The 16,134-nt window shown below is 43.7% G+C and overlaps 1 protein-coding gene across 1 annotated transcript; it reads right to left on the bottom strand.

Moving 5' to 3' along the window:
- Positions 1-11,808: 11,808 nt before the first annotated feature.
- LOC148844173 (uncharacterized) lies at positions 11,809-14,863 on the bottom strand. The gene is made up of 3 exons (XM_088959805.1): positions 13,128-14,863; positions 12,624-13,042; positions 11,809-12,553 (listed from the first exon to the last, which is right to left on the bottom strand). The coding sequence occupies exons 2-3, from the start codon at positions 12,627-12,629 to the stop codon at positions 11,924-11,926; spliced, it is 636 nt and encodes a 211-aa protein (XP_088815931.1). The 5' UTR covers positions 12,630-13,042; positions 13,128-14,863; the 3' UTR covers positions 11,809-11,923.
- Between the last annotated feature and the right edge of the window lie 1,271 nt (positions 14,864-16,134).

The following is a 16,134-nucleotide window of genomic DNA, read 5'->3' as shown; positions in this document are numbered from 1 at the left end:
TGTTGGGCAGTGTTTGATCATTAAGGGCTGAGAGGTTAAGTGTAAGACCATTGAGGGAAATACCTTATGAGTTAATCTTGCATCTGCCCATAGTTCTTGGGTTTTCATAAGGTGGCTGGATCCAAGAACCATTTAGTATGAATGTTGGGCCCATTAAGAGACCATGATGATGGACTCAGGGATTCACTGTCTCCTACAGTGAATTCGGCCAGTCCTTGTAACAAAGGCTGGGCTGAACCCATGTGGTTGATGTGTAGATCGATGTTAGGGTCCCATGCCATACAAAGAGAGCCAACTGGGCAGCAGGTTAAAGAGTAAGTGAGCGCATAAGCTTAATGGGCCTAAGGCCCAATTCGAAATGGGCTTAAGTTAGTTAGTTAAAAGGGGGCAAATTTAGTTTTAAACTGATTAGGATTAGCTGAAGGATAAGATAAGTCTTATCTATTTAAGATTCCATATCCAAATACTAGATTTGGATTATGAAACTCTCTCCTAATTAGATTAGGAGGCTGATCCAAGAAGGCTATAAATAGGGGGCAAATTTCTCAGATTTTACAATAGCAATCTATAGAATTCTTCCCCAGTTCTTTCTGCCCCCACCTAGTTCGATCTCCACTTATGGATCTGATCAATAAGTGTTCTTCATACTGCTTCTTGGTAGAAGAAGCAATCTGAAGTTGTGTTCACCAACCCTTGCTCGATTCATGTTGAAGAACCATCCTACTGATCTTGTTTCACTACATACTGTGTCATCTTCAGTGGAGGCGGGTTTTGGTCTTCTCTTTGGGTGTGAACACCTGCATTGGGAATTATTGTTAATTCATATCAGGTATATCCCTCAGATCCTATTGGTTTCAGATTTGGTCCGGTTTTGGATTATAGAATGAATCTTGAAAATGTAGTTTTCTATATTAGGGAATACGATTACCGGATGGGAGAGAAAGAATTTTTTTTTTTTGAAAATTTGCCTAATCTTCCTGTTGGGTTCGGCCATCCGTATGATGGATCTCTCATCCCTTCAGTGGTATCAGAGCCAGGTTCAATTCTTGAACTAAAAATAAACCAAATCTAATTGTGCAAATCAGTAGAAATTGTTTTACCCAATTTGCACAGTTTGCAGTTTCATTGGGAATTAGGTTCCCAGTTTTGGGAGAATGATCTGAAAATTAAATCTTTATTAATCTGATATATATTTAGAATTGTTCTATTTATATTTCTTGGATTTTGGGCTATTCGTATGGTGGAGATCGAAAGTTTTTATTAGCGTAATGAATATGCACAACTGTTGTATTCTGTTCATTCTTGGTCTGTAAATAATTTTTTTAATTTTTTAGACGAAATGTATAGGATTTGATTCTGATGTAAATTAATAGAAAAAATAGGATTTTTCCATTTTATTTCATTGGAAGAAGAAGATGGTTCACGTGGTGGAGAAGACACTTGCGCAGATAAGAAATCTGTAATCTACGATTTGCTAAAATCAAATATGCAAGTAGCGACTAATCTTTTTCTTGCATTTTTGGATCCACACGGACAACCCATTGATATGTTTATTTGCAGATTATTGACTGTCATCTATTAGCCATGATTAATTTTCAGATCGTCTTCTTGAATTGGATTTTGAATTAAACACAAAACCGTAGACCCATTCGACCCAGATTGGACCAAACTGGTTGGACCAAATCTGTGGTTCAATATGCGTTGTTCACAGTCCTGATATGGGTTGAGGGTTTGATGACTAATTGCAAGATGCAGTTTGGCCCACCTCTGTAAAACCTTGTTTTAATTTGTTAAAACTGCTTTAGCCCAATTCAGCATACCCATTGCAGTTCGGCCCGTATACCTAGATAATATTATTTGATAATATTATGGAATTTAAATGGGCTGAAAATGTTTTAAATTTTAATTGTGGGTTTTTCAGTTATTTAATTGATTGGATCAATTATGATGTTCATGCATGTGATGTGCTGCGTAAGTGGGCCATAAGCACTTGGCCCATGTCAATTCGATAGTGGCTCTATCGAACACCATGGCTGAATGCACATCATTGACATGGTGTCCTTAAGATTATTGGATGATTTACCTTCTTAGTGGGGCCTGCTTCAGTTTCTGCAAAAGGAGCACCCTAGAACCCTAGCCGTTTTGGGCCCACTTTGAATCTAACTTTGAGAAAATCAGTGGAAGCCACTTTGGTTTAACCTAAATCAGATCTAGGGAGTTATCCTCCAGTAAATATAAGTGCATGTGATAGGGAATTTCATATGATGAGTTCTCTAAAAGTCTTCCATCATTAGTATGAATGTTGGTTGTATTGGTGGGTGGAGATGCACCATAAAATTGGGCTATCCATCTGCTAATGCAGTTGGTTGGATTGCTTCATAAGATGATAAGGGCATCATACACCGATGTGGGAGGGGCCTATCCTAAAATGGAAAACTCCCTCATGGTACCTTGGCGCTCATGAATATAATGGATGAGCATTTACTGGACAGAAAGGTTTAACCTTAAATGGCTATGAACCTTGTCTGACAAAGGCCAAAGGAAAAGCTCATAAGATGAGTGGGTGAGATCCTTCATAGAACATGGTGGGGTTTTGCAGCTAAAACAGTTGGCTCCATACACCCCATGTGGTTTCTCACATTTTCAAAGACACAATTGTCTTCGTCACTGAGATTGGAGGGAATCTCAGAGATACCCAAAATGGAAATGGAACATAGATTAAAAGCCCTTTTCTATGTGATGACATGAATCAATTAGGTTGTGGACTTATAAATCTACTTTGCCTTTACCAGAAATGGCAAAATGAAATTTCACCAAGTTGTTGGTTGATAACAAACTCAAGGGCCCTAATTATGCTAACTAGTTCTGAAACCTTATGCTGGTTTTGACGTTCGAGAAATTTGACAAAATTGTTAAGAACCCTACTCTTGCCCAGTGTTATATTATAGCCTCTTTAGACAATCCGATATAGCGACAATTCAATAAGATCAAAGTGTCCAAGGATATACTGGATAGTCTGAAGACTATGTACTAAGAGCATAATCATTCTACTCGACAGAAGGCCTTTAAATTGTTTATGACCGCACAAATGACCAAGAACCAACAGGTTCATGACCATTGTTTAAAGATGGTGGGTTATATCAATGAACTAGAGGCTCTCGGGTCAGGGCTAGATCATGACACCAAAATTGATGTTGTTATCAATTCCTTGCCTCCGTCCTTCAATCAATTTATCATGAATTACAACATGAATAAGCTAAACGTTAGCCTTTAGGAACTCGGCAATATGTTGCAGAGGGCTGAAGAACTGATTAAGAAGGATAAGCCAATAGCCATGCTTGTTGAAGGTGGCAAATTGGGCAAGAAAAAGCGAAAGGCTAAAAAGAAGGCTCAAAAAAAGGGTAGCAAAACCAAAAAGCAGAAGAAAGACAAGGCATCAGATGCCTGTCACTTCTGCAAGCAAACCAGGTAGGCAGCTACTAGAAGAGGAATTGTCCTCAATACCTAGAGACTAAGAAACAAAGTATGTCTGATTCTTTCATCATAAAGACCAATCTATTGGTCATTCTGCTTCCTTGTGTATTGACTTTGGGGCTTCAAATCATGTGGGTAACTCACTTTAGGGGTTTAAGATAAGTAGAAGACTTAGTGATGGAGAAGTAACACTTTACTTGGAGACTTTTGCAACTGTTACAGCTAAGGCCATAGGAACTGTAGAATTAGTTTTCAGAGAAGGGATTATTGTACTGAAAGATTGTGTTTTCATACCTAATTTAAGAAGAAATTTGATTCCTGTCTCAAAGTTGTGCATGGATGGTTATTCTATTTTGTTAAGTAATGTGATTACTATTAAACAGAATAACAAATTTTTAGCATATGGGGAATTTGAGAATGGTCTTTGTTCTCCATCCCTCTTTGGAAACCAACATTACCGAAACTACATCGAAAATAAACCCCAAGAAAAGAATCTGTGATACAGTTAGTCCCACGTGCCTGTGGCATTACCGACTTAGCCACATTAACATAGATCGTATCACAAGGTTGGTAAATGATGGTCATTTGGTTTTTCTAACTATAGAAGATCTTCCAACCTATGAACCTTGCCTTCAGGGTAGGAAGACAAAACGGCCATTTACCGGTAAGCCTGAAAGATCTACAGGCACTTGACCTGATACATACTGATGTATGTGGTCCCTTGAATGTTAGGACATGTAATCAGCACGTTTATTTCATAACCTTCACCAATGACTATTCTCGGTATGGTTATACGTACCTAATGAGACATAAGTCTGAATACTTTAAAAAGTTCAAGGAGTTCAAACAAGAATTCGAGAAACAGTTAGGGAGAGAAATTAAAGCCCTTTGATCAGATCGATGTGGTGAGTATCTCTCTAATGAATTTAGGGACTACTTAAAGGACAATGGGATAGTATCACAATTAGCCTCTCCTGCTACACTACTGTTAAATGATGTATCAGAGAGGAGGAACCGAACCTATTGAATATAGTATGATTACTTCTCATCCACTCATAATTACCTACATCCTTTTGGGGATACACAATTGAGACTATGACTTACGTGCTGAACCGGGTTCCAAAAAAATCCGTTCTGAAAACTCCTTATGAGCTTTGGACTGGTAAGAAACCAAGTGTGAGATACTTGAAGATTTGGGGTTATCCTGCACACGTTAAAAGAATAAGTGCAGACAAATTGGAATCTAAGATCAATCGTTGCCTATTTATAGGTTACCCAAAAGGCTTTGTAGGTTACCTATTCTATGATCCGAATGAACAAAAGGTGTTTTGCAGTCGAAATGCCTATTTCTGAGAACAATATTATATCCTAGAGAATCTTCAATAATAAATTGTTGTTGATGAGGAGAGCCCAAGAGTAGTAGGAGATGTTTCATAAGCTCCAGATACTCAACCTAGAAGGTCTACCCGGGTATCCAGGCCTCCAATTTGTTACGACTTTGACCAAGAAAGTTATTTGGGGGAACCCACGTCTTATGCGAAAGCTATGTTGGACATAGATTCCCTAAGGTGGGTAGATGCCATGAAAGTCGAGATGGACTCGATGGAGACCAACAATGTCTGGACTCTTGTAGACCCACCCCCTAGGGTTAAAGCAATTGGTTGCAAGTGGATTTACAAGAGGAAACAGAGCCCATATGGTAACATTGAGATATATAAAGCTTGCCTTGTGGCAAAAGGATACCTTCAAAAAGAGGGAATCGACTATGAGGAAACCTTCTCACCGGTGGATATGCTGAAGTCTATTTGGATCTTGCTAACTTTTGCAGCATACCATAATTACGAGATTTGGCAAATGGATGTCAAAACTGCGTTTCTAAGTGAAGATCTTATTGAAGATATCTATATGCAGCAAGCGCAAGGATTCATTGTTGTAGGTCAGAAACACATGGTATGCAAACTTAACCGATCCATATATGGACTGAAGCAGACTTCTAGGAGTTGGAACATCCGGTTTGACTACATTTTGACTTTGAGCAAAATCTGGATGAACCCTATGTTTATAGGAAGACCAGTGGGGATAAAGTTACATTCTTGGTTTTGTATGTAGATGACATTCTACTCATTGGGCATGATGTAGGAATGTTAACTACAGTGAAAGTGTGGCTTTCATAGAAATTCTCCATGAAAGATCTTGGAGAAGCCAACTATATCTTGGGACTTCGACTCTATAGAGATAGATCAAAGAGGATAATAGGATTATCTCAATCTATTTACATTGACAAAATAGTCAAGAGATACAGTATGGAGAACTTAAGAAAGGAAATGTTCCTTTCAGACACGGAATCACTCTCTTCAAGGGTATGTCTCCCAAGACTCCTGAGGAGATTGAGGGCATGAAAGAGATTCCCTATGCCTCAGCCATAGGGAGCATCATGTTTACCATGTTGTGCACTCCCCTTGACATTGCTCAGGCAATGAGTGTGATAAGTAGATACCAATCTAACCTAGGACAGGAGCATTAGACAACTGCGAAGAACATATTGAAATACCTTCGAAAGACAAAAGAGTTTTCTCTGGTATTCGATGGTAGTTCACTACAAATCCAATGGTATACTGATGCCGATTTCCAATCAAATCCAAATGATAGAAAGTCTACATCTGGGTACATCTTTATGATGGGGGACTACATAGTTAGATAAAAAAACAGCAAACAAGGTTCCACCATAGATTCCACAACCGAAGTCGAATACATTTCCACAAGTGAAACTGTGAAAGAAGTCATTTGGATGAAGAAATTTATTCAGGAATTAGGAGTAGTTCAAACCAGTACATCACTCATTCCACTGTTGTGTGAAAACAATGGAGCTATAGCTCAGGCTAAGGAGCCACGAGCTATAGTTGGTAGAAGGGACATCCCGATTCAGAAAGTAGCGTCAGTAGAGAATGTAGCATACCCATTGACTAAGCCACTTACACAGAAAGGGTTTGAGAAACACGTGGAAAGTATGGGACTTCGGCTTGTACCCGATTGGACCTAATGGCAAGTGGGAGCTGTTAAACAATTATGCCCTCAGCTCTAATCAGATTGATGTATCTTTTGAAATTCGAGGAATTTCTCACACAAGTATTCAATTAGTTCGGACTTGTTTAGTATTGAATTGGGATCAAGACAAAAAAGGTGTGTCGAAGATTAGGAAGACGAGTAATCCCTCCTAGAATTAGTTGTTCCTTTCATTTATTCCTTGCTTTATATTCTCCTCCTACTTGTACTTATGTGCTTAATATCTATTTTTTATTCACATATAATTGTCACTATAAACAAGAACCATGACTCCAACAGTAGTGATTAATATTAACATAATAGAAGTAAGTGGATCAATCAAGTAGCCGAACTCTAGGGAAAAATCATTATTGATGGTCCACGACCATACATTCTTTGGGATGCAAAAATGAAATAATTCTTTGTGGTGGAACAAAATATCTCTTATTTCCCCTTCAAATAAATTTTTCTTTTTTATTTCCAAAGGAATGTTGTTGTGTTGCCTTGAACGATGCACCAATCCTTTGAATCCAGTACCAATGGGTATCATCCCCCCTAGAACAACGTTCTCTTTCAGGCCTTTCAACCAATCGATACGACCTCGTAGAGTGGCTTTTGCTAAAACTCGAGCAGTTTCTTGAAAACTCGCCTCGAATATGAAACTTTGAGTATTTAGATAGGCCCTCGTTATTCCCAATAAGACGGCTCGGTAACAGATCGCTTCTTCCAAAGCCCGCCCCGTTCGCTCCACTCGCAACAATCCAATTAGTTCCCTAGGCAAAAAAAAACATTAGACATTCCATCTTCTGAAACCACAACTTTTGATGTTATTTGACGTACAATAATTTTAAAACAGATCAAACTTATTATTATCGAAATGATTCAAACTGTTTCAAAGACCCAACATGCATTTTTTTTGCATTGGGCTCTTTCATTATCGCAACTTTGAATATGGAATTCAAAGAGATCAAATAGGAAATGATACTTTGAATCATAGAACTATAATGAAATATACGATCAACCAACATTTATCGAATTTGAAAAAGAGTCAGAAGAAATGGTTTGATCCTCTTATTTCTCGAACCAAGAGATCCATGAATCGGGATCCTGATGCATATAGATACAAATGGTCCAAACTGGACACTTATGAGACTCGTGTTAGTTTAGAATCTTCATAGTCATTGGATAGATCTGGGGAGATTTATCCTACCAAGGCTGACACTGATGTGCCGCGAAGTTGGTTGGGGTGGCTTGTCTCAACTGCTAGGGTGAAACCTGAGGTACATGCAATGTGGGTTTCCTTAAAACCCTGAACTGGACCAAATTCCAGTATTGCCCTCGATTATGGTACTACATTAAGTGTCGGATTGGGTTGTCTTTGATATGCCAATTAGTGGTACTACATTAGACTCGTAGGTGCTACGTCGTTGCCTTTAAGGAAAAGCCAAGATGGACGAAGACATCAAGTTGGAGCGACCTGCGGAGCAATACGAAGAGCGAGCTGCACCTACGGAAGAGATTGTCTCCATCCCAACTTCGATAGAGGACCCAACTCGGATGCTTCAAATCAGTGCTTCAGTCAAGGAGCCTCTGCGATCTCAACTGATAAGATTTTTACTTAGGAATTTAGATGTTTTTTCTAGGTCTGCAACAGAGATGCTTGGCATAGACCCTAGCATCATAACTCATAGGCTAAATACTAATCCTGTAGTTAGGCCCGTTAGATAGAAGAAATGCAACTTTGCCCCAGAGCGCTGGAGAGCAGTTGACGAGGAGGTCGGGAAGCTCCTCGCAGTAGACTTTATCAGGGAAGTCCACTACCCGAGCTGGTAGCCAACCCAGTCCTAGTAAAGAAGGCCAACGGTACATGGCGCATGTGCGTCAATTATACAGACTTGAACGTAGCTTGTCCAAAGGATTGCTTCCCACTCCCCAAGATTGACCGCCTGGTGGACGTGACCTCAGGGCATGAGTTGCTGAGTTTCTTGGATGCTACTCAGGCTACAACTAGATAAGGATGGACCTAGCCGACGAAGAAAAAACAACCTTTATAACTGAATTAGGCCAGTACTATTACAATGTCATGCCCTTTGGACTGAAAAATGCTGGGGCTACCTTCCAAAGACTTGTAAATAAGTTGTTTGACCTGTTGATCAGCAAGAAAATAGAACGTTATATAGACGACATGGTTGTCAAGACACAGTTTTCAAACGATTTAATAAAAGATTTGCATTCTGTTTTTGAAATTCTATGTAAGTTTAATACGAAACTAAATCCAAACAAGTGTGCCTTCGGTGTCTCCTCGGGTAAATTCCTAGGGTACATCATCAAACGGCGAGGCATTGAGGCCAACTCGGACAAAATTATGGCTATCTTAGATATGAGACCACCCCGAAACTTGAAGGAGGTTCAGAGACTGAATGGCCGCATAGCCGCTCTGAGCTGCTTCATGTCCAAATTGGCAGATCGCTGCCTGCCCTTCTTCAAGGCAATTAAATTCAAAGGCTTTGAATGGACCGAAGAGTGCCAACTCACATTCGACGAGCTTAAAAAGTACCTCGCCAGTATCCCAGTCTTAACCCGACTCGAGGAAGGTGATGTTTTGGAGTTGTACCTCTCTGCAAGTGATGAGGTGGTCAGCTCGGTACTAATAAGAGAAGTAGATTAGGTCCAATGACCTATTTACTATGTTAGCAAAGTGTTGCAGGGGGCAGAGACAGGTACCCGGAGATCGAAAAGTTGGCGTACGCACTAGTCATTGCAGCTCGGAAGTTTCATCCGTACTTCCAAGCTCATACCATCGTCATCCTCACCAACAAGCCTCTGAGGCAAGTCTTGCTCAAGCCCGAGGTCTCTAGTAGGTTGACGAAGTGGGCCATCGAACTCAGCGAGTACGACCTCCAGTACAAACTGTGAACTGCTATCAAAGCCCAAGCCTTAGCCGACTTTGTCGCAGAATGCACTTTCAGCACTGATGTCCCCAGGTCGGTTGAGCTCGAGCACCGTGAAGAAGCAACCAGTGTGGCTTCTCTCCTAGTGAGGTTGGACCCGAGCTGGGATGTGGAGCCCTGGGTCCTTCACGTTGATGGCTCATCAAACCATTAGGGCAGTGGAGCCAGAATCGTTCTGTATGGGCCAAGCGGTGTGAAACTGGAGTATGTGCTACGCTTTGAGTTCGCGACATCCAACAACGAAGTAGAGTATGAGGCACTAATAGCCGGGCTAGCTCTAGAAAACAAAGTGAAAGCCAAACACATTGTCATCTGCAGTGATTCTCAGCTCGTAGTTAGCCAAGTTACAGGTGAATATGAAGCTCGCGAGCCAGCCATGATCGCCTACTTAGACAAAGTAAGAGAAACTCTGCTTAACTTCCAGTCTCACTTCATCAAGCAAATCCCAAGATCGGAGAATGTTGAGGCCGATGCCTTGTCCCTGTTAACCAGCACCAGTGATAATACCATGAGAATCATGTATATAGAGAACTTTCCTCGGCCTAGCATTCTCGGGGGGGGGGGGGGGGGGGCAGAGGAGGTAGAGCCGAGCTGGATTGACCCACTTACAAGCTTCCTACTGCACGGGACCCTCCCTACAGATCGTAATGCTGCTAGAAGGGTAGAGCGTCAGGCAGACAAATACGTCCTGATAGACGAAAGGCTACACCGAAGATCTTACACGCTCCCCTATCTACGATGCTTGCGACCCTTCGAGAATGAGCTCGTACACCATGATATTCATGAGGGCCTGTGTGGTGGACACTTGGGGGGCAGGGCTCTCGCCCAGAAAGCACTACGACAGGGGTATTACTGGCCAACGGTGATGGCAGATGCGATCGAGCTCGTTAAAAGATGTGACAAGTGCCAGAAGCACAGCAACATCCACCACCAGCCCGCTACCAACCTCAAGTATATCACCAGCCCGTGGCCCTTCACATAGTGGGGGATTGATATACTAGGACCATTTCCACCAGCAACTGGATAGAGGAGGTTCTTGGTAGTAGCATTTGATTATTTCACTAAGTGGGTAGAAGTTGAACCCCTTGCAACGATCATAGCGCGGAATGTGCATAATTTCTTTTGGAAGAATATAGTATGCCATTTCGGGTTACCCCGAGTACTCATCTCCGATAACGGCAAGTAGTTCGAGGATATCAAATTCCAGAACTGGTGCAAAGATATGGGCATACAACAAAACTTTACCTTGGTAGCGCATCCTCAAGCGAACAGACAAGTGGAAGTCACGAACAGAGCTATTCTTTGCGGACTAAAGGCACGCCTAGACCGAGCTAAAGGACTCTGGGCAAACGAGCTGCCCAGTGTACTATGGTGCTACTGAACCACAGTGAAGACCTCAACAGGTGAGACCCCCTTCAACCTCCTTTACGGCACTGAAGCAGTAATTTCCACTAAGATCGAGGTACTCACGCTATGCTAGGAAGCATAAGATGACGAAGCAAAAAAGGATGAGTTGCGCACCAACCTTGACCTACTTGATGAGGTACGGGATCTCACATACATTAGGACCGTGGCCTACCAACAGAGAGTAGCTCAATATTATAATGCCAAGGTCAAAAAGTGGAACCTCTGTGTCAGAGACCTGGTCCTCCATAAAGTTATGGTACCTGAGCCCAGTATTGGTAAGCTCGGGCCAAATTGGGAAGGGCCCTACCGAGTAAAATGGGTGCTTGGGGGAGGAGCTTATGAGCTTGAAACCCTAGAAGGGAAGTAGGTACCTCGAGTGGGCTACAAGTCGCTCTCTCAGCCTAAGGGCCAAAACACCGAGCTAACAAAAGGAGCTCGGCATTATAAGGCCCAGTTGCCTCTTCGGCATGGGCAAACTCCAAGAGTGGACTACAAGTCGCTCTCCCAGCCTAAGGGCCAAGATGCCGAGCTAACAAAAGAAGCCCGGCACCATAAGGTCCAGTAGCCTCCTTGGCACAGGCAAACTCTAGGAGTGGACCATAAGTTGCTCCTCTAGCCTACGGGATAAAGTGTCGAGCTAGCAAAGGACCTCGGCACTGCACAAGACTAAGTCACCTCAACGGCATAGGCTAAGTACTTTTAACGCCCCAAACACGATCAACTTGGGTATAACCTAGATGGAGACAAGTCGGGCATATTCCCTACTATGTCACTCACCTCGGTGTACCTCACAAAATCACCCCTACTAAGTACTGGGAGATAGTTCAGGGTGACAGCAGTTAAGGAACACCCACATTGGGAATTTGACTCGATAGCCTAACAGCTCGGGGTAAGACAACCACTTCGGAAAAGATAAATTGCACCAACACTTAGCAAAAAAAATATTTCATTACAAAGCGCTTTATTACAGAAGTTTCATCACAAAAGTTTCATTACAAGTGTTCATCACAATAAAGAAAGAAATTGAGCTCGCAGGCTCAAAGCACAGACTACTCAAGGGGTGTATCCTCCTTGTTCGGAGCTTCCGAAGTGTCGACCTGATCGGTGGTGGTAGCCTCGTCATCACCCTCTGGATCAGAGTCCGGATCCTCAGTGGCTAGCTGGGCTACTTCTCTCGTAATCCGCGAGGTGGTGGTCATGTTCACATCAAGTTGCGGGAATTCGCGCTTGATCAACCACCGACTAAGTTTGAAGCCTTTACGATAGGCCTCCACCACCACTGCATCAAACTGTTTTGACTGGACATAATCCTGAATGGTGTTCACCTTAGCCTCGTCTAAGGCACCGACAAGGATTTCAGTCTGCTCCTTGACGTCGGCCTTCTGGTTCTCCACTTCGCTCTCTAGGGTCACCTTGCCCGGCTCGAGCTCCTTCACCTTGAGTAGTAGCTCCTCCTTCTCGCGAAGGAACCCCTCGTTCTTGCATTGCAGCTTCTCCTTCTTCGACATTAACACTTGAATATAATTTTTCTGAGTGATGGTATCGCTCTCTAGACAATGGATCTGACCGCGAGCTAGCTTCAGATCGGCATGAGCTTCGCGAGCAGAGTCTTCAGTAGCTAGAGCTCGCTTCAAGTTCCTATCGGATTGGAGAGTGAGGGCATGGATGGTGGAGTTCACCTGCCAAAGGAATGTCAGTTAGCACCAGTAAGGCAATGAATCACAAAAGTTTTTAAGTAAAGAGACTCACCACCATAGAGTGGGTAGCCGCCCGAGCTCCGAGCTAAGCGGGCATGAGATCGGCCCATTCAGAGACCTCTTCAGCATAAGCAGCCCCCTTGCTCTTTCGGAGGCTGTTCTTGGGGTTCAGCACACTTCGGGTTGCATCTCCACTCCCCGACGTTGAGCTGGCCATCTCAGGAGTGGGCTCCGTACTAGCGGGCTCCGCAGTGGTAGGCTTCATGGTTGAAGGCTCCGCGGTGGTTTCGGTCTCTCGTGGGAGGGGGATCTCCAACTCCTCCAAGACAATCACTGGAGGAGCTTGAGCGGGCTGCTCGGGCTCTGGGGCAAGAGCCGAAGAAGATTCGATATGAGCTCTCTTGGCATCTCGCTTCTGTCTCTTCTTCATCTTGCCGAACAGCTTCTCGGCGCTAAGACGCTCCATAGGACCTGCAACAAAGCTCGGCATCAGTAATGTCACTAAGAAGAAAGTATCAACTTCCAAAGATGCTAACTCTAAGACAAAGCGACCTACCGGGACTCAGACAGGCCTCATTGAGCTTCTTCTCGGCAATGAAGTCCTTGTAGTCAAAGCCGAGCTCCGCCCAGGACTGGAGTATCTCCCTTGTGTCCTTGTCCAGCGTAATGCCGAAGTCTTGAATGGCCACCCTCCAATGAGTAGGGAAGGGTCATCCCTCGGGGCTTCGAACTATGAATTAATCCTGTTTCCAAGCTAGGATTTTGCCAGGGAGATTGTGTAGCAGCTTGTACCCAGGGCAGGGGGACAGGTAATAAGTCGGCCTATGCTCGGGGAGAACGCTAGATGCATTCTTCTTGATGGACAAGATTGCAGAAAAAATATTAAGGTCAAGTGGAAGGGCGTAGTCAGAATAGAGGGAGATGGTCCCGACCACATTCCAAATGGAGTTCGGGTGGAGTTGGTCTATGGTTACGTCGAAGTGGTTCAATACTTCAACGGTTAAGGGGTGAAGAGGAAGACAGAGCCCGGCTATGAGCTGCTCTCTGAAGATCACGATCTCATTGCGACCATGTTCCCAGGGAAAGTTGCCCGTAGGGAGGTTGTAGGAGTATTCTTTGGAAGTTAATACCAATCTATTAGGCCTCTAAGCTTGTCTACCGTCATGGTAGCAGGACCGAACCGGTCTGGCATTTTGACTCGGCTAGAGGCAGACACTTGGTTGCCTGAGGCCTCCCGCACCTCGTAAGTGGAGTGCGCCTCGAGGACACTTACGTAGGCCGAGGTACCCACCTTGGGATCGTTCAAGGAGTCGAAGCTATGGTCTGACATAGCTACCAACTGAACGAACTAAAGGGAACTAGAGGCTAACTACGAAAGCAAAAGGACTAGAAACAACTGGAGGAGAAGCTAAGGAAACTCACCAAGGAAAGGAGACCAAGCTAGGGTGATTGGTAGACCAAAGAACCCGAGCTAAAGAGCTTTGCCGTGACCTCCAAGTGAGAGTTTGTCAACTTATGGCGGAGAAAATGATGAGGTCCCCCCTCCCCCCTATTTATAGGCGCTATGTCCGGAAATCAATGGTCAAGATCAAGATGATCCAGTGGCTCTCAAGAAAACCGGTTGTGCGACTCCTGAGGTGAAATCGGTTTACGCGACCTAGGTTGTCTTCGATTGAGCCAGACAGTGAACTGGTCTAGACCGACGAATCGTCTGACTTGTAAACCTGAACCTCGGGCCAAACCCACCCGTCACGCCGTGAACTCCCCACACTAGGTCAAGACCCCTAGCACGGGGAGTGGGGGGCTATTGATGGAGGGTGATTCAGCCTGACCTCATGATAGGGGGACACGTGGACATGACTTAGCATAAGTGATAGCTCAGCACGAAAACTTCGCTAAGGTCTAGTGTGGCAGCTCGGCTACAAGACACTTCTCCGAGTGCCCCGAGCTCCAAGCTCCAATTCTTCCAGGGCAAACACTCCGAATTGAGGTCCTCCTAAGTCAGGGGTATCTCAAGCTAAGGGCACCCCGGGACAAGTTCATTCCCAAAGTTAAGACGAGCTCAAGAGCCCCACCTCGGCCAGAAGCACCTCGATATGATACCAGTAGCTCGGTAAAGAGTAGCTTGATGCGAGGTAGCTTGGTGAAGGGTAGATCGGTACAAAATAGCTCGGGACAAGAATAACTTAGCGAATAATGGAAGGATCTCCTATCTGACATCTGTACCGCAGAATCTGCAGACTGCACCTACATCTCTCGTCAGGTGGCGATGTGCCTGCCAACTTTGGAAGATGTCTCACGCCTGGCAGGGCCGTACTCTACAATGGCTACTTGCGCCCACCACCTTAGCTCTGGCAGTTATGCCTGATTTGACAGAGGTGGTTACACCCGATTTGACGGAATTTCGGCATAAAAGGGCCCCGACCCCCAAGGGGCGAAGGTAATTGCGAATTTGGCGCATCTTCACTCTTAGCTCTCATCTTCTCTACAATTTCTTCAGTTTTCAGCTCTCTCTCAATTCTAACTTAAGCACTGAAGTGTTCCCGCTGGGCAAGCCCCCTAGGAATCCTTTATCTTCTCCCTCTTCTCAGGTGCTCTTTTGCCAAATAGGAACAAGACCCCCGCCAGTTAGGAGTGACCGGATCGCACTACATCAAACTTGATAGTACTAATTACATCCTGATATTACTAATTACATCCTTTGGAGATCATTGTTTGAACCCATATTCAGAGGCCATCACTTGATGTCCTTTATTGATGGATCAACACCTATTCTTAACAATGAAGATCCGTCTTTCATTACGTGTATAAAACTGTTCAAATGATTCTGTTGTGGATTCAAGCTACACTTTCTGTTTCAGCCCTTCCTTATATGGTGGGGGTACGCTTGTTTAAAGAAGCATGGGAGACTTTAGAGAGGCGTTATGCCTCTTCTACTCCAATGCACATTATTGCTCTTCGGAGACAACTCTAGGTTCAATCAACATGCATGATTATTTGCAAAAATTCAAGGTCATTAGTGACCAATTAGCTGCTTGCGGTTCTCCTCATATCGTCCTTTTGCCTCCCACTATTAGGGGTCGTTCTCGTGTGGCTGCTGTTACTATAGAGGAACTTCATGATCTATTAGTGTGTGAAGAAATTTCTTTATCAGAGGATATAACTATATCTCCATATCAACCTTTAGCATTTGCTACTTCTAAATCACGAATGCAATAGTCTAGTCCTAGGCCTACAACATTTCGTCAGTATTTTCAGCCGGGTGATGGTAGGTGTACAAACAATTCCAATAATACTACACCTCATTCAGAGCATTCATCAAACACTACTCCCATGCACACGCAACATCCACCACATCGGCATTTAGCAAGACAAAACACTCGACCCACTTGTCAAATCTGCAAAAAGGTGGGCCATATTGCTATCAATTTTTTTAGCGGTTGGATCTCTCTTACCAATGATGCCACCCACCTGAGAAACTCCTTGCAATGGTGACATCTACTTGTGGTAACAATTGTGATGATGTTACATGGCTAACTGATACAGGTGCATTTCACCATATA

Source organism: Nelumbo lutea, chromosome 8 (assembly GCF_056320005.1).
Source record: "Nelumbo lutea isolate HS-2025 chromosome 8, American lotus-T2T, whole genome shotgun sequence".
In the NCBI taxonomy this organism is placed as follows: Eukaryota; Viridiplantae; Streptophyta; class Magnoliopsida; order Proteales; family Nelumbonaceae; genus Nelumbo; species Nelumbo lutea.
The sequence above is the reverse complement of the archived record's forward strand: the minus strand, read 5'-3'. Positions and strand labels throughout refer to the sequence as shown.